At 41.1% G+C, this 21,341-nt stretch overlaps 1 protein-coding gene across 1 annotated transcript in view; it reads left to right on the top strand.

Annotated features, from left to right (window-relative positions):
- COL24A1 (collagen type XXIV alpha 1 chain) overlaps positions 1-18,342 on the top strand; it is a 331,418-nt gene extending 313,076 nt beyond the window's left edge. The window contains 5 exon segments of the mRNA XM_021090341.1: positions 4,601-4,666; positions 5,310-5,478; positions 10,607-10,716; positions 13,050-13,262; positions 16,103-18,342. Coding sequence (XP_020946000.1) covers positions 4,601-4,666; positions 5,310-5,478; positions 10,607-10,716; positions 13,050-13,262; positions 16,103-16,249 — 705 coding nt within the window. The 3' untranslated portion in view covers positions 16,250-18,342.

Below are 21,341 nucleotides of genomic sequence, written 5' to 3' on the forward strand. Positions count from 1 at the left end.
CGGCCTAAACCATAGCTTACAGCAGCACTGGATCCCTGACCCACTAAGCAAGGCCAGGGATCAAGCCCACATCCTCATGGATACTAGGATTTGTTTCTGCTACACCACAGTGGGAACTCTTTTTCATTCTGTTATTTTTTTGCACGTGGCAGTGAGCTCCATAAAAGTTTAATTTGCCCTATTCCTATGCCTCTCTTTCCAGCTTCCGGTAGCCTTGAAAAACAACAGCCTTCAATCACAGTGAAAATGACAAGAAGTCTTTAATTTTTTTTTTTTTTTGTCTTTTTGCCATTTCTTGGGCCACTCCTGTGGCATATGGAGGTTCCCAGGCTAGGGGTTGAATCGGAGCTATAGCCACCAGCCTACACCAGAGCCACAGCAACTCGGGATCCGAGCTGCGTCTGCAACCTACACCACAGCTCATGGCAACGCCGGATCGTTAACCCACTGAGCAAGGGCAGGGATCGAACCTGCAACCTCATGGTTCCTAGTCGGATTTGTTAACCACTGCGCCAAGATGAGAACTCCAGAAGTCTTTCATTTTAATATAGACCAATTTACTGTTTTGCTCCCTTTCTTTTAATGTCATCTCCAAGAAATCAGTACCAAACTAAAGTCATGAAGCATTTCCCCTATATATTTTCTTCTAAGAGTTTTATACTTTTGGTTCTTCCATTTAAGTATCTTGATTCATTCTGAGTTAACTTTTGTATATAAATAAGGATCTAACTTCATCCTTTTGCATGTGGATATAAAATTTCCCAGAACTATTTGTTGACAGACTGTTCCTTCCCTAGTGAATGGTCTTTGCACCCTTCTCAAAATTTATTTAACCATATATGTGAAGGTTTGTTCCTGCACTCTATTCTGTTCCATTGGTATATTTGTCTGTATGCCACACTGTTTTGCTGTAGATGTGCAGTAAATTTTGAAATTGAAGTGTAAGACCTCCAACTTTGTTCTGTTTTTCAAGACTATTTTGGCTGTTTGGGATCTATACTCACTTTTATAGTTACCTGTATAGTTATCTTTACCAGTATTCTTTATTTCTCTGTGTGGATTCAAGTTTCTGCCTAGTATCCTTTATTTCAGTTCAAAGAATTCCCTTTGTTATTATTTTTCTAAGAAAGTTTTTCTAGTGATGAATTTGTCTGGGAATGTCTTAATTTTTTCTTTCTTTTTTGAAGGATAGTTTTGCTGGTTATAGAATTCTTGTCAGTCTTTCTCTTTCAGCACTCAGAATACTTCATCCTACTGCCTTCTCACCTTAATGGTGTTTGATGAAAAATCTGATGCCTTAGATGTGATGAGTCTCTTCCCTCTGCATCCAGGATTGTCTTTAGCTTTTGACAGTTTGATTATGATGTGTCTAGGGGAATTCATTGAACTCGTTTTGTGGAACGTAATGTTTTTGATCAACCTTGGGATATATTCAGCCATTATTTCTTCAAATACTCTTTCTGCCCCTTTTTCTCTTTTCTGAGACACCCATTATGCATACATTGATATGTTTTATGGTGTCCCGTACATCTCTAGGTCTGTTCATTTTCTGCACTCATTTTCTTTATTCCTCTGACTGGATAATCTCAGTAAACTGTTTTCAACTTCATTGATTCTTCTGTCCAGTGAAATCTAGAATTGAGCCTTTCTGGTAAATCTTCAGTTCAGTTATGTTCAACTATAAAACTTCCCCTTGGTTCTTAATTTCCATCTTTTTGATATTATGTGGTAAGACATCTTTTTCATACTTTCCTTTAGCTCTGTAGATATGGTTTCCTTTGGTTCTCTGAACATATCTAAACGAGCTAATTAAAGTCTTGGCCTACTAAGTTCAACAGCTGGGCTTCCTCAGGGACAGTTTCTATTGACTGCTTGCATTTTTTCCATCTATAGGGGCCAGACTTTAATGTTACCTTGCATGTCTGGTCATTTTTTTCTTGAAAACTGGACATTTTAAATAATGTGGCATCTCTGGAAACCAAATACTCTACCCTAACCTCAATGTTTATTTTTATTTTTTGTTTTTGTGGTTTAGTGATGCTTCCTACTGCATAAAATCTGTATTCTTTGACATATCTAACCACTGAAGTCTGTACTGTTAGCTTACTGGTCAGCTAATGACAGGAAAGAGATTTCCTTAAATGTCAGAACCACTAAGTCTCCAAGTTTTTGTGAAAGGTCTCTGTGGGAATATTGAGCACCCTTCAGTGCTCAGCCAGGCAACTGACAGGTACACCTGAGTCTTCCTATTTTCTCAAAGATTGAAGGTCAACCAGAGGAGAGAGCTGGAAGCCTTCTTGGGTTTTTCCTGAGCATGTGCACAGGGACTTCTAGATTCCTAGGAATATGTCAGGGCTTTTCTCAGTCTCTGAGGAAACCTCATTGCCTAGCTTTTCCTTGTAAGCTTTTTCTTAGCTTATTGTTTGCATCAACTGTTTTCTATGTTTCAGTCAGCCACAAAGTTAAACAACTCCATCTTAAAAAAAAAAATTTTAATGCTCCTTGGAAAAAGGCTTTTAGCATTGAGTGAGCTCTGAGGTAAAATAAAGACAGCCTTCAAATGATGTCTTCAAGGGAACCATCAGACAGGTCAAATGACATTTCACTGGAAATGAGGCTTTGAAGCGACTCCAGCCCTATTATGCTCCCTCCTGTGGTTTTCAGGCTTCTTGTTTTCGGTGCGATTGGAGGCTGCTGACTGCTGGTTGTCAAGGCTACCACAGAGCTGGAAGAGAGGCATGGGAATAGGGCAAATTAAATCTTTACAAAGCTTACTGCCCTTATAGAAATTCAGCTATTTTTCTTAAATGCTCACCAGACTGCTGCAAGCATTTTGTTAATTTCTGTAATTCTGAAGTTCGGACATCCCCACCCCCCATCTTCTCACTGCTTTTACAGAAAAGAATTCTGGGAGGTCATTACTCCACCGTTTCTGTTGTCTCCTAAGTCTGTAATTTTCAGTACACATTTTTCTAATATTCTGTGTGATGAGATGGAAGAACACATAAAGCACTTCTGCTCATACTGATGTATAGTAGTTTCCTCAAATAAAAGCACCTGTGGAGTTGTTTCAGTCGCAAACCGAACTAGCTGCTTCTGTACTGAAAAGCACAAAAGGCTCCTGAGTCAGAAGAGCCTGAGAACTGTTTAGGGCTTTGATGTTAGAAAAATTAGCAATAATTACAAACAAATGAAAAATATAAAAGTGGGTATTGTTCAGTGCTTAATTCAGTTGCCCAAGTGTACTGCCAATATTTTTTGTGCCCCATGTCCAAAATCTGTCAATTCACACAGGCATAATGGTCAGAGTTATCTAATCTGCACAGGACTTTTTAGGCTAAGCCTTTCTGCTTCTTGAATAGGCCATGCTTCTCGATCTCACAGCCTTTGTGCAGGGTTGTTACCTCTGCCGAGAAAGCTCTCCCACCCCTTCTTCTCACAATTCTTATTTATTTATCAGATACCAGCTTGAATGTCAGTTCCTCAGGGAAGCCTACCCTGATCTATTCCTCCCAAATCTCTTATATCCTCCAGATCTAAGACTCCATAATTTCTCTCATGGATTCCTGTACTAACACATATCACAATTTGTAAATGTGTATTTTTGAGATTATTTGTTTAATGCCTTTATCTACCCCTAAACTTTAGCTCTACAATGGCAGGATTATTTTGTTTGCTTACCACTGTATCCTCAATAAGTGTTTGGCAGCACACGTATGCAGAATGAGTCAAGTACTTTCCAATATGAAAACCACATGTTGAGGCAAGGATGAGTACATTATGTTGACTGTCCCATCATTTTAAATAGTTTTTCAAATTACCAACCCTGAGTTATGAGAGGTCTATCGAACAGAATTTATATTGTATGACCCTCCAAGGAAAAAGACACCCAGACCTTAGCAGCACAGCCATTCTGAAAGAGGTCAGACCGCCTGATTTGCTTACACAGATGCCGCTCCGCAGATCCTTCTCCCCATGCATGCTTCTTGGTTTCCAAGCTTTTTAAAAAGTAAAACACAAAAAGACTTTTACTAATGGCTGTGCCGGGTCTCTCACTCAAAACACCTTTGATTAAATGCAGGAGGAGACTGGGTTCATGCTGTATTATTTCTTTTGGGACAAATGCTACACTTTCCAGCTTCATAAATTGTTTTTAAGACTGCAGAAGTATCAGATTAAACTAATGTGGTGACTACCTCAGGACAGTAATATTTTATTTTCTTTCCCTTCCAAGAATGTAACTGTTGAAAATTACTACAGTTATTTATTCTTCACTTTACAATTTATTAACCGAGGGGCTCATATTTCATTCTTCTTCCATGTGAGTAACTTTCTGTGTTTTCATGCAGTGGAGACAAACAGTTTTTCATCTGAGAGCGCTTGAATTTGGTCCTGTTTTAATTAGAGGCATTTCCAGATTTGGATGAAGGTAGCATAGCCAGGCAATATTTGCAAGATCTGTCTAACCATAAGCATTTAAACCCCTTTCAGAGGCTAAGTCTAGTACTTTAACAGCAGCACTCTCGGAATTTAGAGCCTTTCCTTGAGAGCACTCCGTGGTGATCAAATTGCTGATCACAAATGGTTTTGTTTTACACAGAAACAAATGGCTGTCAGTGCTGCTATTCAAGCCTCGACTGACTCACATACTGCCCTACGGATGGAGGTAATGTTTCTGGCTTTATTTACACTGGCACTCTCAGTCTACAAACTAAACAGAAAATGTCTTCAGAGTTTGCCAAAATGTGACTTTATCTCAAAGCCTGTATTTAAAAGAGATTGAAAGTAATGAAACCATTTTTAAGAACAAAGTAAGCAATTTTAATAAACAGAAATATATGCATAAGATGTTTTTAAGGAAAATATTTGAAACAAAATGGTAATTTTTAAAAAAAATTTTTTTAAGTAAGAATTGGGTACTATAGAAGAAAACGGTTAAATGAAAGTTAGCCTGTTCTTAAAAGGGGCTCTATCATCATTTCTCATTTTTCTCATTTAGGGTCAAATTATTCATTGCATAATTTTTTAAACTATGTAGTAGTCACAGTAATTGTTAAGTTTTATGCCAGCTTGAAAACTAGACTGTTGAGTGTGGATTTAACCTCTTATTTAGGAACAGGATTAACAAAGCCTACGCGTATGCCTGCAGTCAAATAGAAACTCTTCTGTAAACATCCTACCCCCAACTCACTGCACACAGTAGGGATACATTTGCCTTTGCCTTGATCCCTGTTGACCATTTGGGTTACATGCTGGTGACGGCTACTCTATGCTTCTTTGCTACCATGATTCTCACGATGATGTGACAGAGCTACCAGAATACCGAAGTGACTTTAATTGACCACAGTGCAGAGATACTCAAAACCTTGAAATACCTTAGCGATTTACTGCGCAGCATCAAGAGTCCTCTTGGCACTCGAGATAACCCAGCACGAATCTGCAAAGATCTGCTCAACTGTGAACACAGAGTATCAGATGGTAAGTTCTTGGTTTCCTTAAACGCTGACGTCTAATCTCATTTTATCATTTCAGTGTGTTTGGCATTTGAAGTGTATTCACTCCAAATGTCAATCATGTTTGTTAAAACCCTGACAGAGGCATTTTAACATCATCCGGAACTCAATATGTATTCTTAGAGGAAGACACGCTTCTGATGTCGGGGCATCTTTTCCAAGGGCTCGCTTCGCCCAAGTCCTCCACCGCCACTGCGGACTTACCCCCCTTTCCTAGCCCCGCCCTAACACTGCCACTTGCTTAGTTACGCCTGGCGCTTGGAATGGGGGCTCTTCATGCCAAAGGTTAAAACAGGAAGCTTGATTTCTGGATTAACCCACAGAAGCACCTGTCAGGAAAGGTGGCAACATGAAGAAAGAGATGGTAGAACCCCCTGCCGCATTCCCTAAAATTAGTTTTTACACAAAATGGAATTTAAGTGCCTCATTTCAGAATTGGTGATTTCTCATTCTTGGATTTTCTCATCCTCACACTGATACCCCAGATCCATTAGAGGTTCAAAAATAAATTCAGAGTGGAACCATCAAGGGAAGTTAAAGTAGTGGACCATCGTAATCTGATGATAGGTCAGGGAAACTCTGTCTGCTATGGTATGTCATTTAATTTTAATATTCTGTGGGGTCTATCTGTCCAGCTATACAAGTCGATATTCGTAGTTATCATTTTTTGCTGAAAACTCTAGCCCTAACATAATGACACATATGCTGATTTAAAAAAAAAACTGAGTAATTTAATTCTATAGGATGAATAATCATCTGTATTTTAATTTTATATACACAAGCATACATGTATGTATAAATATAAGTAGTTGTCTAAAAACATATTCCATTCCAGAAGTACAGTGAAAATATTCATTTTATGTTACTAAGATGCTTAATTTCTATAGAGACTTCCCGGCCTAGATTATCACAAAAATAAATATTTATAGTTACAGCTGCCTATAGCAATTCTAAGTTTGACTCTTTCCCATGCTTGAGCACATAAACACCCAGTTCTGCAGAACTGAAAGGAACAAAGACATTGTAAGCGAGATCACGGACATCTAATTCAAGGTCTGCCTTTCTCATGGGAGCAGCGGCTGTGGCGTGGACTGTAAGGTAGCCCCCACATCCTTTGCTCAATAGGAGAGCCTAAGTGCAACAGAGAAACACAGAGCAGCGGGGAGGGGGCGAAATGACAGAAAGTTCGGTGGGGGTGAATATCAGAAGGAGATATGGGAACCGGCCCCAGGAAATGGGCAAAGAGCCAGGAGAGAGAGCAGATGCAAAGGCTCTGAGCCTGGGAACGTACTTAGTCTAGCATCCTCTCTGAGCAGCGGGAGGCCAAGGTGAATGGAGAAAGTGAATAAGGGGAGTGGGAGGAAGTGAAGTCACAAAGATAAGGCCCTGGACTATGTGGGCTCTGACGGACTACACAGGAGACTCCAGATTTTACTCTGGATAAGATGGGAACCCTCTGGAAGTCTCTGAGCAAAGGAATAACCTGACATAGCAAATTCTGAAAACGTTCCTCTGGGTGATGTATGGCAAGTAGGGTAGACGCAGCTGCGGAGACCAGCCAGTGAGAGACGGTGATGGGTTGGGCTGGAGTCAGTATCAGGCAAGCGACATGAAGTGGTCGAAGTGTTGTATGTGTTTGAAGGTGGAGCCAGCAGTTGTGGTTGATAATTTGGATGTGGGTTGCGAGAGAAATACCATGACAAAGGATGACAAAATTTTTGACTAAGGGACTGGAAGAGCAGGATTGCTGTCAGAGATTGAGGAGTTCCTGTTGTGGCTCCGTGGTAATGAACCTCACTGGCATCCCTGAGGATGCGGGTTCGATCCCGGGCCTCACTCAGTGGGTGAAGGATCCTGAGTGGCTGTGAGCTGTGGTGTAGGTCGCAGATACAGCTCAGATCCCGAGTTGCTGTGGCTGCGGTGTAGGCTGGCAGCTGCACCTCCTAGACAACCCCTAGCCTGGGAACTTCTGTATGCTATGGGTGTGCCCCTAAAAAGACCAAAAAAAAAAAAAAAAAAAAAAAAAAAAAAGGAAATTGAGAAGCAAGTTTAGAGACATGATCAGGATATATTTAATTTGAAATGTCTGTGGTCTGCCAGGAATTCAAGTAAGAACGTGAAATAGGTAGTTGGCTATTTAGGAGAAAGGTCCTGGCCAGGGGCAAAATTTATGACTTAATTTGCATATAAATAGTATCTAATGCCCTGAGATTAAGACTACCTAAAGAATAGACAAATTTAAAAAAAAATAATAAATTAAAAAAAAAGTTCTAAAAACTATGCTTTAGAGTTTGCCAGTGTTTGGAGATGAGTGAGCTAAGAGGGAACTACCCAAGCAAACTAAGAAGCAGCTATTAAGGAGACAGGGAAGAAAAACCAGATGAATGTGGAGGGAAGAAAAAGCTTGCCTGAGGAGGCAATGTCAAGTTAGGTGAAGATGCAGAAAGACTACTAGACTCGGTAACATGAAGCTCTTTGATGGCCTTCGAAAAAGCAGCTTAGAGGAAGAGTAACAGTTAAAACCGTGTCAGGTATTAAGAGAAAATGGTGGAGCTGGAGTTTCCACTCCCAGTAAAGAAGCAAGTAATTCAGTTTGCCTAACTCGGTTTTTTAAAAACTAAGTTAATGAACATCCTCAAATACTGAGAAAGTAGCAAGGAACTTTCAAGCCAAGACTTTGAAGAGGAGAAGCCGAGAGAGGAACACAAGCCCGAGAGCTACTTGTGCCCTGGGCAGGGTGCAGACACGGAACAGCGCTTCACATGCAAAGGCCCAAAGCTGGGATCTGAAGCCCACCAAAGGTGCGGACCTAGAGTTTCAAAGGGCTCCACTCTCGAAGAGTAAAACTAAACTGGAAGAAAAGACATTCATACAGGTGCAGCCTAGCTTCCGTCACTGAGAATTCTCAGAGACTCTCAAACTTTCCAACTTGGACCCTAATTAGGATGGTTTTAGACTGCCAGTACTCCCTCATACCTAAAACACCCAAAAATCTATAAAAGATCATCCTAGGGTTCAAGTTATTTCCACCAATTCTTTTTCAAATATAGTGCCCAGCACATAAGTGGTGATAGCCAGGCATACAAGTTAACAGAATGCCATGAACGAGAACCAGCAGAAACAGCAGACAACAGAAACAGACTCAAAAGAAAAATAAGAGGGAAAGATGTGAAACAGAAGATATAACAGGCAAGATAAACCTTATGTGGGAACATGGCTTGTTCACAATGAGAGATGACAGAATACATGTGTGCCAGTACAGACAGGTGGGCAGAGGTAGTACTGGGAGCTCTTCTTCCTATGAGGAGAAAGCAAGGCCCCTCCCGCCGAGACACGGTGCTGGAGAGATTGTGGCAGAACTTGAAAGGGCTCCAAGGGAAGCAGTGCTCTCAGGGAGAGCCCGTTTTGAGCTGGAACAGTCAGGCCTATAAAAGATGCATTATGGTACTTTATCTGTAGCTCGGCACATGCTGAAATAAATGATTTGAGGCCTCTACCAGTTCACCATTGTACAACATAATGCCTGAATTCAAAGCACGCCACCCCATACAACACTGAGAGCTTGCCTGCTGGGATCCTTTATAAATATTAGCTTACACAGCTGTTAGGAAACTGCTTCTTGGAGGAGAGGAGATGACGAGCAAAGATGTGTTTACCCTATTAAATAAGACTGCAAGCCACCAGATCCCAGTGTAGAAGAGAAAAATCCAGCCATAATTTGTACAACCTACGAAATGTTCAACGTTCTGAGGAAGCGTTATTAGGACCTCTTTCACCCCTTTCTTCTGTATCCCAGCATATCAGTGGTTCTCCAAATGCAGTCCCTGGACCAGAATTAGATGCAGCTTCCCATCCCAGACTTCATCATTCAGCAGCTCTAGAGGTGGGGTCCTGCTCTCTCTTAACAGGTGGTTCTGATGCCACTGACGTTTGGAAACCACTGCAAGAGAGGACAGACCCTACTCTTAGATGCACCAATTCAACAAGGTGTCATTTTGAAGGACTGGTAGACAGTGGAGGGGGGACAGCCAAAAATGCTGTGGAAGCCAGGGGACGCCCAGGGCGAGCTGGAGGGATCTCTGCTGTGGGAGGAGAATGGAGCAAACAAGAAGTCCTGCCTGTTGTAGAAAATGACATTTAACAAATACTGTTTGCCTGTCTTGCCTTTTTAATGCAAGAAGGCCGGGTCATCTCGTTCAGAAATTCCTGTGTTTTGCATCTGGATAAGGTACTGTTTTCAGTATTCTGAGCCTGTTGTTCCGGAATTAAGATGCTAGCTGAGGACCACTCAGTGTGAATAAACCCTCAAGTCCAACTTGACACCCCATTTGACTCTCCTTGGCACTCAGTTGTTGAGAAGGCTGGCAGACTTACCATGTAGAGACGTCAGGTTTTCCCACTTACAGATCTGAAAAGAAAAAGCACAAACTGACAACCATTTAACTGCACATTTTTCTTCTGGAAACAAAAACGTTATTTTTAATTATCAATACTGCACATAAAAATGTATTTTTCCTCAGAGAGACTGGAGAAGTTGTTTCTCTTTTTTGTTTGTTTGTTTAGGTTTTTATGGGCCATGTCTGCAGCATGTGGAAATTCCCAGGCCAGGAATCGAACCCAAACCTCAGCAGTGACAATGCTGACTCCTCAACTACTGGGCCGCCATGGAACCCTCAAGTTGTTTCTTTTTAAAATATGTAATACTCATCTTTAATCTTTGTAATGACATAGACCAGAAACACCTATCCTACATTAATTTCAGCTTTTTATTAATTATTAACTTTAGACAATTCACTTGAAGTTGCTGAGTTCAGCTTATCTACAGAATGAGGCAATAGTCAGATGTTCTGTCTATTTTATTAAAATTATGAAATGCCTTTAAATTGACAGGTATGTGAAAAATACAGTATTTTCAGTACTGATTTTACATAATGCTTACCACTTTCTTTGACTAAATGTAAATATTTTATAATAATCTCTTTTTAACAGGAAAGAGTAAAAAAAATATTGAAAGTGTCATAATTTATAAGGACTGTTCAAATATATTTTCGCATGGCATTTAAATATCTTTATATTTTACAATAAATTAATAGGAAAATACTGGATTGATCCAAATCTTGGATGCCCTTCAGATGCCATTGAGGTTTTCTGCAATTTCAGTGCTGGTGGTCAGACGTGTTTATCTCCGGTTTCGGTGACAAAGGTATGTACTGAATTTAGAGTATATGCTGGTACTTGCCCATAAAATAAAAAGTAATTTAAAAAATTCTGTCACTTTAAATAATTATGAATTTTATGAATGGAGGCAAGATATTCAGTACCATTTATGAGGGACTTTTTTTGTGTTTTAAAAATACTAAATTAAATCTTGACATCTGGATTGTGTATTTTTATAACTGGCTTAGCCTGGCTTACTCTACTGACTATGCTTTTTAAATTCCTTTTAAAAATGTAAAACATATGTTTTTATGTACATGCATTTGTTGGAAAATCCTCAAATAGCTGCAATGTTTGTATTCCATAATGTTACCTAAAGTTTTACTGAAAATGACACCACCACCAAAAGAGGAATTCGCCTCTCATAGCTTTGCTATTTTTGGTAATTGGGCACAAAAATAACCTCCTCTTGCATCTACTGAATAGTACTTAACACTTCTTACACATATAATTCTATAAACCAAATGTTCAGAAGGAAGGAAAGTTAGTTTGACGTAACACTGGGTATTAATCACAGCAAGTGCTTCTAACCCTTCATTAAAGCTGACTTCCACCTATAACATATACTAAAGAAACGAAAACGGCCTCTCCTTCTTTGGCTGGTTAAACCACCCTGACATTACCATTTATTTCTCACTGACAAAGAAGGAATCCGCATACCTACTGTGTGTTCTGCCCATCAGAAAAGGCAGCAGCTCAAATGTGCGGGCTGTGAGTTGGTCTCTAGCTGCTCCTCACCAGACGGCCCTCCCCTGAGCAGGTGTTCCGGCGGCTCAGGGCACAGGCTCACCCCGGTCAGGCCTGAGCAGAGGCGGACGGGCTCTTCCCTCCCGGGGATTCGGCCCCGCTCAAGAGCAGCACGATAGGCCTACTTCCAACATGGCCACGTGACCGTCCTCACTCCTCTGGCTTTATCCTAGGATTTCCTTTTTATTTTTATGTTGTTCATTTTCGGCCACCTTGCAGTATATGGAGTCCCCGGCCAGGGATCAGATCTGAGCCACCGCTGCGCCCACAGCACAGGCAGAGCCTAGGACTTGCTTGGATTATCTCTGAAGACGACAGGGCGGCGAAGAGGCGGCATCCAGCTCCTCCCCAGCAGGAGTCAGTCCTCCGCCTCTCCGTCCATCCGTAAACCCGACCTGAAGGACACTCACGGGGGCGGGGCGCTGTGAGCCGCCAGAACGCCTACGCTGAGCCAGGCAGTGTGTCGCTAAACGCCGCCTGGCACCTCCAGTCCTCGTAACAGCCCCGTCATGTCCCTAACGCATCCACCTCCGGCCCAGGCGCGCTGCGTGGTTTGCAGGTCTGTGGTTCCCGCCTGCAGAATGAGCGCACCAACCGTCCACATGTGAGCCTCGGGCGGGTGACACTGCCATGTCTGGACCCTGCGTCCTTCCTCTGCTCTTCTTCCCTTTCCCTCGGGCTTGACTCTTTGGGTGTTTCATCTTTTTCCCTCCTCTGGTCCTCATAAACTGCTGCTCTTCTAGTTGTGTGTGTGGAGATCAATATGAATTCCTCAATAGGACCAGCTCTATTCACTTATGTCGTGCCCGCCCCTGCCTGAAGAATGCTAGAATGATGATGGCTAAAGCTATAGAAAACTCTACCTCCTTGTCCAAGCCTAGCAAATGCAGCTACCTCCTTGTCCAAGCCTAGCAAATGCAGCCAATGCCTGCTTGCTCCACTCCTGCCCTCGATGCTTCACTCGAGCAGTTAACACCTGTTCAAGCATCCCTCCCTCCATGGACATTTGCTGATGACTCGCCGTGCATGAGGGGCTGGCAGTGCAAAGAGTAACAGTCTGTCCTTGGCTTTAAAGGCTCACACAGTTAAAATTATCCAACCAAGGTATCATTAAAACTTGTAACCTATCTCTAGAAATTTGAAAAAAAATTCAAGTAATCAACAAATTACTAATGCATCTTAAATAACATTATGCAAAGTCCCCTTCTGCGCTCATTTCCAGCCGCCCAGTAGTGCGCTGAGGCCAGCTCGCGCTGCTCAGAGCGCCTACTGTTAACGCCTCTCGTAAACTGCATGTTCAGCAATGCCACTTGATAGCCTAACATCAGCCAGCAGCGGGAAGATTAACAACCATGGAATAAAGAAAAGGCTGTCAATGCCAGGGATTCTGCCTGCCCACCCCTGCAGGAGCCAGTGGTTAAGCAGTTACCAGCACACAACTGACTGGCATTTCAGTGTCAAAAAAGCAACTTTCTTGAGGCTGCCCTTAGAGGACTTTGCTCAAGTTTCACCAAACTATCAGCTTTTCAACTGCCGTATCTGATAACTTGCATATTGTTTCTATGACATTAGTTGGAGTTTGGAGTTGGAAGAGTCCAGATGAACTTCCTTCATTTACTGAGCTCAGAAGCCACCCACGTCATCACCATTCACTGTCTAAACACTCCTGCGTGGCCAAGTGCTCAGACGAGCTCAGCACCGACTCTTGGTTTCAAGGGATGGAATGGCCAGATTTTTGAAGAAAACTCTCTCCTTGAACCCAAAGTGCTTTCAGATGACTGCAAGGTAAGGGAATGGCACTTTCAGAATTATTCAGTATAACTAAGCCAGGGATCAAACCCGTGTCCTCAAGGATACTGGTCCGATTCGTTTGCGCTGAGCCGCAACAGGAACTCCATAAATAATTTTTAAATATATTTTCGCCACTGTGATTCTGCATCTCATTACTTCATGGAAGACAGGTTATAGAGGCAAGTCAGCTTTGTTTCATTTTGTCAGCTCTGTACCAGCTATACCTGATACCAAATGGACATGATGACAGACTGGCCCTACAAACCAATATTTGAATTATAGCCATTTGTTTCTATTAAAATGAATGAGAATTATAAAGAGTCTCTCTCTCTCTTTTTTTTTTTTTTTTTTTTTTTTTTGGTTTTTAGGGCCGCACTTACAGCATGTGGAGGTTCCCAGGCTAGCAGTCTAACTGGAGCTGCCGGCCTACACCACAGCAATGCCAGATCCTGGCCGCGTCTACGACTTACACCACAGCTCAAGGTGATGTGGGATCCTTAACCCACTCAGCGAGGCCAGGGTCGGGAACCTGCAACCTCATGGTTCCTAGTCGGATTTGCTTCTGCTGCGCCACGACGGGAACTCCAAGAGTCTGTAATTTTAAAATACTGTGTTGTAGAGCACGTGCTGGCGAACCATAACCCGAAGACCAAATCCAGCCCCACTCTTTTGTAAATAAAATCACTGGAACATGCCCGTTTGTTTACTTATCATCTAGAGCTGTTATCACACTGCAACGGCAGAGGCGAGTAAATGCAACACAGACGAGACCTAACACATTTATTACCCAACAGAAGAGGCTGCCGAGAGCTGTTGTCCACTGTACGTACATACCGATTTCTTCGAGTGGCTTGGTCTCCTGGGCCTGCGTCCCATGAAGCCAAAGACGAACCTCTCTCACCGTCTCTAGGGTGCTCTACTTCCCCACAGCGTTTCAGTTAAATGCTGCTTGCCTATTTTAAAAACCATCAGCAGTCAGAAGCAAACGGCTTGCTCTCTGTACGTGAAGAGATCAATGTGACCAACAAATTAGTTGAACTCTCACAATTCTGTCCAGAAACTTGCAGCGACTCACCCCTCTTTCTGAGACATCATCTAAACTCAGCTCTTCATTCAGCAGTTAGAAGAGTCAGGCCCTAAGGCACCTTCGTAGCCTGAGCTTTCACGGACAGTGTACCACGAACGGTGGTCAAATAACGATAATATCAACAACCCCTACTACTGACTACTGGAGACTTATCAGATGACAGCGACCACATACTGCAGGCGTCATTCTAACAGCTTTGCAAGAAAGGTACCGTTAGTATCACTGTGCAGGCAAGAAAGTGAAGGCTGGGAGGTTCAGTCACTTGTTTAAGGTCAGGCAGCTCATCAGCAGAAGAGCAAGAAACCCACCCCAGGGGCGCACAGGTCTGAGGCCCACGCCCTGCGGGGCTGCAGGGACTTAGAACTGAATTCTCATTTAACCCTCACCATGCCGTGAGGTAGGTTTTCATTACTCCCGTTTTATATTTGAGAGTCGTGGCACCTGGGTTTTTAATCAAAATTTGCTTCGGGGCAAAATCTGTGCACTTACACGTCATGCTTGGCTTTACTTTCACAGCTACTTTCTACTTTTCCAATTATTTTGTTTTGTTTTTTCTACTCACGTCATTCCCTTTCTCTGAAATGCCTTCTCTACCTCTCTAAGTGGAAACTGCAGGCACACTTTAAGCCCCAACTTAAATCCTGAACGCTGAACTCACAGTGCCCTCCTGGTTCTGCAGCTGGAAGCGAGGAGCCTGCACCCACCTCTCCGCTACTCATGCTGTGCTTCTCGTGCGCAGTCTGGGGCACGGCTGGTTACGTTTCCCCTCTCCCAGACCAGGTGTGTAAGCTGCTAGAATTCAGAATTCAGAACTAATTTATTCATCTTTATATTTCCCAAGCACTGTAAGAAAATGGAGAATTACATCATACTCAATTGTGGCAAATAAACTATCTGTGTTCAACAGATAGTGTTTGGAAGACTTAATGAGTTAATCCAGTAAGGTCGTATACAGAGAACTCCAATCAACACACCAAAAATGACTTCAGTAATGTATCTTCTGTGAGATTCAACAGCTGTAACTTAAAATGGAATTTATAACTTATATAATCTCTAAGGTCCCTTCAAATTTTCAAACGTATATCATAACTCGTGAATGAGTAAAAGAATAAATTCCTGTAAAAAAGTTTCACAAAACTAGTCAACTGTGTTTCTCCATTTTGTCTTATTAAATCTGAATCACAGGATAGTTTTTGTTCCATAACAGAATTTACCAGAAACAAAAGAGCATACAATAATAAAGAGAAACAGAAAGGCCTAGAAGGAAAGGAAGAGAAGAATGAAAGAAACTACATAAACAGTAACCACTATAATTTACCTCTACTGAAGGGATTCTGCTTGTTTCCCGACTAAAGCATACAGAGGTTGAACTAATTCCTTTTCATACAAGAAAAATGCCCATCCTGGCACGAGTCTCAAAGAAGGGAACACAAAACAGATGGGTATTACTCATCTCAGGAATAGGTCAGCTTTTTAATTCGTATCTGGTCCAGTGAGCCACAGACAACAGAAGCAGAAAGCCTCAAGTGAAAAATCAGAACACATGATGCCGTTCAGAGGAAGGAGTAAGCGTCTGTTCTCACCTCGCCACAGCAGTCGTTACCATTTACTGAGCATTTACTCTGTGCCAGCATCGTTCTATGCACTTCCTATTCATTATTTTTATTTCTTAAATCTGCTTTGTCCTTGAGGATATTGCTGCTAATGAAACAATCCCAGACTAAAGCATTTCCTTCTTATTTTACAGATTCAAGACGGCAGCTGGCGTAAGGCAAAATTCCTTTTTCACACCCAGGACCCTAACCAACTTCCAGTAACTGAAATACAAAATCTTCCTCATCTCAAAGCCAAACAGAAGTACCACATTGAAAGCAGTTCTGTATGCTTTCTCTGAAGTCTCCGAATTAGTTCAGAATTCATTCTGTTGGCCAGGTAATTGCTGCAGAGGGAAAAATATAGACAGACAGAAACCATTGGATAAAGCATTGGCTAAATCTTAAAGAATCTCAGGAAGAAAAGAATTCCTCCTAAGGAGAAAAGGCATTTTTTTAAAGGACTATAACTGATAAAAGTATTTAATTCTTTTAAAAGTTATATTGATCTGAGCTTTCTTAGAGACTTCCCTAGAGCTGAAAACTTATAAACATGGAATTCTTCAGGGTATTCTGAATTTTTTGACTGTTGAGAGCAAAGTACCCATTAGACAGCTGGAGATGCAAAGCACAGTGGAGCAATACTGGCTAATGCTCCCGAATGTGCAATGCTTCTGTCTAAAAACTGCAAAGCACAGTCTAAATCGTGTATGACCTTCCCAAGACGAAGCTGTATTCCGGTCCCCAGGGGCACATCCATCTCGGCCGGTGGTACACTACCTCTTACGTACTGCTTTTTGTGTTGCTTGGTGCTCTTTCTAAAACAAGGTGCTTATGGCTTACATAGACTCTTTTCTTTTTCCTCTTTGTCTGTCTTTAAGACTGTATGTACTGGTTACATCAAGATATATTTTGGCTGTTAGTACTTTTTTTCTGGTCAAATACTTAATAACAAGTAAAACATTATTTATGTGAAATCCTTGTTCTACTTTAAAATTCTCTCTGTGGATACAGGACCAAAGTCAGCACAGTGTAACCTGCGCTTAAGCACAAGAGAATTGGGAGGGGTTTTTGTTTTTTAAATTGCTGTAAAAAATATTATATAGGCCAGCTACATCCAGTAGTAGGTTTGGGTTAGTTTAGGGGTTGTGATATACTATTTTTAAAAACCCAAGATCATCTGGAATGATACTCTGTATATATATATATTTTGGTGAAGTTCTAATTCAGCAAATCTTTTGAAATTGCTGCTGTTTTAAATTATAAAAACATTACATTTCTGCTTCATATAAATTACATGTTTTGTAATTATACATTTGCTTTTACTGTTCTTAATTTTAATGTGCTGGGACCTAAAATAATTTACCAGTCTTTAAAGCCACCCTCAGGGGAACAAAAACAACCTTTTGCCATTTAAAATAGGACCAGTAACTTCTGACTTCACAGCTGTCAGAGAAATGTTACTTAAGTGCTAACAGAAAAATATTATACCTTATGGTATACAGAACAGCTTGTACATCTATTATAAACATACCAGTAGCCACAGCGAACCACACTTACCTATCTATAATAAAAAATTATTTAAAATCTTTTTTGGTGGTATTTATTTATTTTTTTGACCACATCTTTTTATTATGTGTGACAGCCTGTCTGGCATAGACCTTCTGTACTAGGGATATTTATGTTATTAGAAAGCATCTATTATGTACCTATAAAAGGACTGTAAGGCCTATTTCCTGCTTACATAAAATGAGGTCACGACATATAAATAAACTCTCTCATATACAGTCAACTGGCTTCCAAAAAGGGAGCCAAGACCAGTCAATGGAAAAATGGATAGTTTTTTCAAAAAATTGTGCTGGAAAAACTGCATATCCACATGCAAAATAAGGCAGTTAGACTCTTATTTTACATGATATACAAAATTAACTCAAAATAATGAAAACTATTACCATAACCCACATTTGTAGTAATATCAAAATTCTTAAAAATAACAAAAAAATGGCTCAAAGTCCTAAATGTACAAGACAAAACGATAAAACTCTTAAAAGAAAACTTAGGGGAAAGGCTTCATGACATTGGATTTGGCAATGATTTTTTTGGAGATGACCCCAAAAGCACAGTTAACAAAAGAAAACACTAAATTGCACTACAGCAAAATTTAAAATTTCTGTGAATCAAAGGACCCTACGATCCAGCAATCCCACTCCTGCAAATCTATCCAGAGAAAACCATAATTCAAAGATACATGGGGATTAAGACGAAGGTATAGAAAGACTGGAGCTCAACTTCTCTCCTAAAACAGCAAAATTCACAACTAAAGGCTGAGCATTCTTCACCCAAATGGACCAGAAACCTTAAAAAAGATATCCTACTCCAAAAGACAAAGGAGGCCACATCAAGAGGTAACAGGGGTGATTTCGTGATATAAACAACCCCATACCTCCCGGGTGGGAAGCCCTACAGACTGGAAACTAACTGGTTCACAGAGACTCACCTACAGGAGTGAGAGTTATAAGCCCCACATCAAACTCTCACATGTGGGGATCAGGCACTGGGAGAAAGAGCCCCTGGAGCAGCTGGCATTGAAGGCCAGTGGGGCTTGTGCACAGGAGCTCCACGGGACTGGGGGAAACGGAGACCCCATTCTTAAAAGGCACACACAGACTTTCACGTGCACTGGGTCCCAGGGCAGAGAGAGGTCTCCATAGGAATCTGGGTCAAACATGACTGCAGTTCCTGGAGGACATCCTGAGAAAACAGGGGTGAACGTGGCTTGTCGTGAGGGAAGGACATTGAAGGCAAAGCTCTCGGGAATATCCAGCAGCTGCCTTTCTCTGGAAGGGGCCGTTTTGGGAAAATCTGGCCCCACCCATCAGCCAGCTGCTGAGAAGCCCCAGGCCAAACAACAACCCAGGTGGGATCACAGCCCCACCCCTCAGTAAACAGGCTACCTAAAGACCCCTTGGGCACACAGCTGCCTCTAATTCCATCCAGAGACTAAGCCCCACCCACCAGAGGGATTAGAATCAGCCCCACCTACCAGGGGGCAGGCATCAGCCCCTCCCATCAGGAAGCCTACAGCAAACCCCACTACCTACTTCAGCCACAAGGGGGGCAGACACCAGAAGTAAGAGAGGCTACAACTCTATTATCTGTAAAAAGGTCACCATGCCAAAAACGTATAAAAATGAAAAGACAGAGGACTATAACTCAGATGAGGGAAAAAAAGAAAAACCCCAGAAAATCAGCTAAGCAATGAGGAGATTCTCAGACTCCAAGAAAAAGACTTTAGACTGCTGATGCTGAAGATGATGCAAGACACTGGAAATAAACTGGAGGCAAAGATGGATACTTACAGGAAACACTGAGCAAAGAGATACAAGATATAAAACTTAAGAAGAGAGGCAAAATACAGTAACTGAAATAAAAAATTCACTACAAGCAGCTAACTGCAGAGTACAGGAGGCAGAAGAACCAACATGGAAGGTGGAAGACAGATTAGTACAAATTATGGATGCAAAACAGAAGAGAAAAAAGATTGAAAACAAATGAAGAGAGTCTCAGAGAACTCTGGGACAACGTGAAACGCACCCACGTGAAATGCACCAACATCCATATTACAGGGGTGCCAGAAGGAGAAGGGAGAGAGAAGGGGACAGAAAAAATATTCCAAGAGATAACAGCCAAAAACTTCCCTAACATGGGAAAGGAACCACTCACTCAAATCCAGCACAATGAGTACCATATAAAATAAATCCAAGGAGGAATACACCGAGACACATATTAATCAAACTGACCAAAATTAAAGACAGAGGAAATCTTGAAAGCAGCTAGGGAAAAGAAACAAATAACATTCAAGGGAACCCCAATAAGGTTATTGGCAGATTTTTCAGCAGAAACTCTGCAGTCCAAAAGGGAGTGGCATCATATCCTTAACGTGATGAAAGGAAAAAAACCTCCAACCAAGATTACTTTACCCAGCAAGGCTCTCATTCAGATTGGAAGGAGAAATCAAAACCTTCACAGATAAGCAAAAGCTAAGAGAATTCAGCAACACTAAACCAGCCTTACAACAAATACTAAAGAAACTTCTCTAGGCAGAAAAGAAAAGACAGCAACAGGAAACAAAAATTCCACACATGACAAGGCTCACCAGTAAAAGTATATATACAGTAAAGGTATGAAATCATCCATGCACAATTATACCACCAAAATCAGAAATCATGAGAAGAGGTGGGTACAAATGCAGGACACTGGAGATGAACCTGCAATTAAGAGAACAACAACTTAATACTATCTCATATACATATAGACTCTCATATCAAAACTTCAGAATAACTGCAAACCAAAAATCTACAATTGATACACAAAGAAAAATCAACTCAAATACAATACTAGTCATCAAACAAGAAGGGGAGAGAACAAGAGAAGAAGGAAAGAAAAAAGAGCAATGAAAACTCATCCAAGCAATTAATAAAATGGCAATAAGAACATTCACATCAATAATTACCTTAAATGTTAATGGACTAAACGCCCCAACCAAAAGACAAAGAATGGCTGAATGGATACAAAATCAAGACCCATATATATGCTGTCTTCAAGAGACCCACTTCACTTCTAGGGACACATACAAATTGAAAGTGAGAGGATGAAAGAAAATATTTCATGCAAATGGGGACCAAAAGAAAGCTGGAGTAGCAATATTCATATCAGACAAAATAGACTTTAAAATGAAGAATATTTTAAGGGACAAAGAAGGTCATTACAAAATGATCAAAGGATCAATCCAAGAAGAAGATATAACAATTTAAAATATCTATGCACCCAACACAGATTCACCACAATATATAAGGCAACTGTTAACAACCTTAAAAGGACAATAAACAATAACACAATAATAGTGGGGGACTTTAACATCCCACTTACAGCAATGGACAGATCAACCAGACAGAAAATCAATAAGGAAACATAGGCCCTGAATGATGCATTAAACCAGATGGACTTAATAGATATTTATAGGACATTCCATCCAAAAGCAACAGAATACACATTCTTCTCAAGTGCACATGGAACAATCTCTAAGATTGATCACATCCTAGGCTACAAATCCAATCTTGGTAAATTTAAGAAAATTGAAATCATATCAAGCATCTTTTCCCACCACAATGCTATACGACTAGAAATCAACAAGAAAAAATCTGCAAAAAACACTAACACGTGGAGTCTAAACAACATGCTAAACAACCAATGGATCACTGAAGAAATCAAAGAGGAAATCAAAAAAATACCTAGAAGCAAATGACAGCGAAGATATGACACTCCAAAACCTTTGGGATGCAGCAAAAGCCATTCTAAGAGGAAAGTTTATTGCAATACAAGCCCACCTCAGGA

The sequence above is a fragment of the Sus scrofa genome, chromosome 4 (assembly GCF_000003025.6).
Source record: "Sus scrofa isolate TJ Tabasco breed Duroc chromosome 4, Sscrofa11.1, whole genome shotgun sequence".
Classification (NCBI taxonomy): domain Eukaryota; kingdom Metazoa; phylum Chordata; class Mammalia; order Artiodactyla; family Suidae; genus Sus; species Sus scrofa.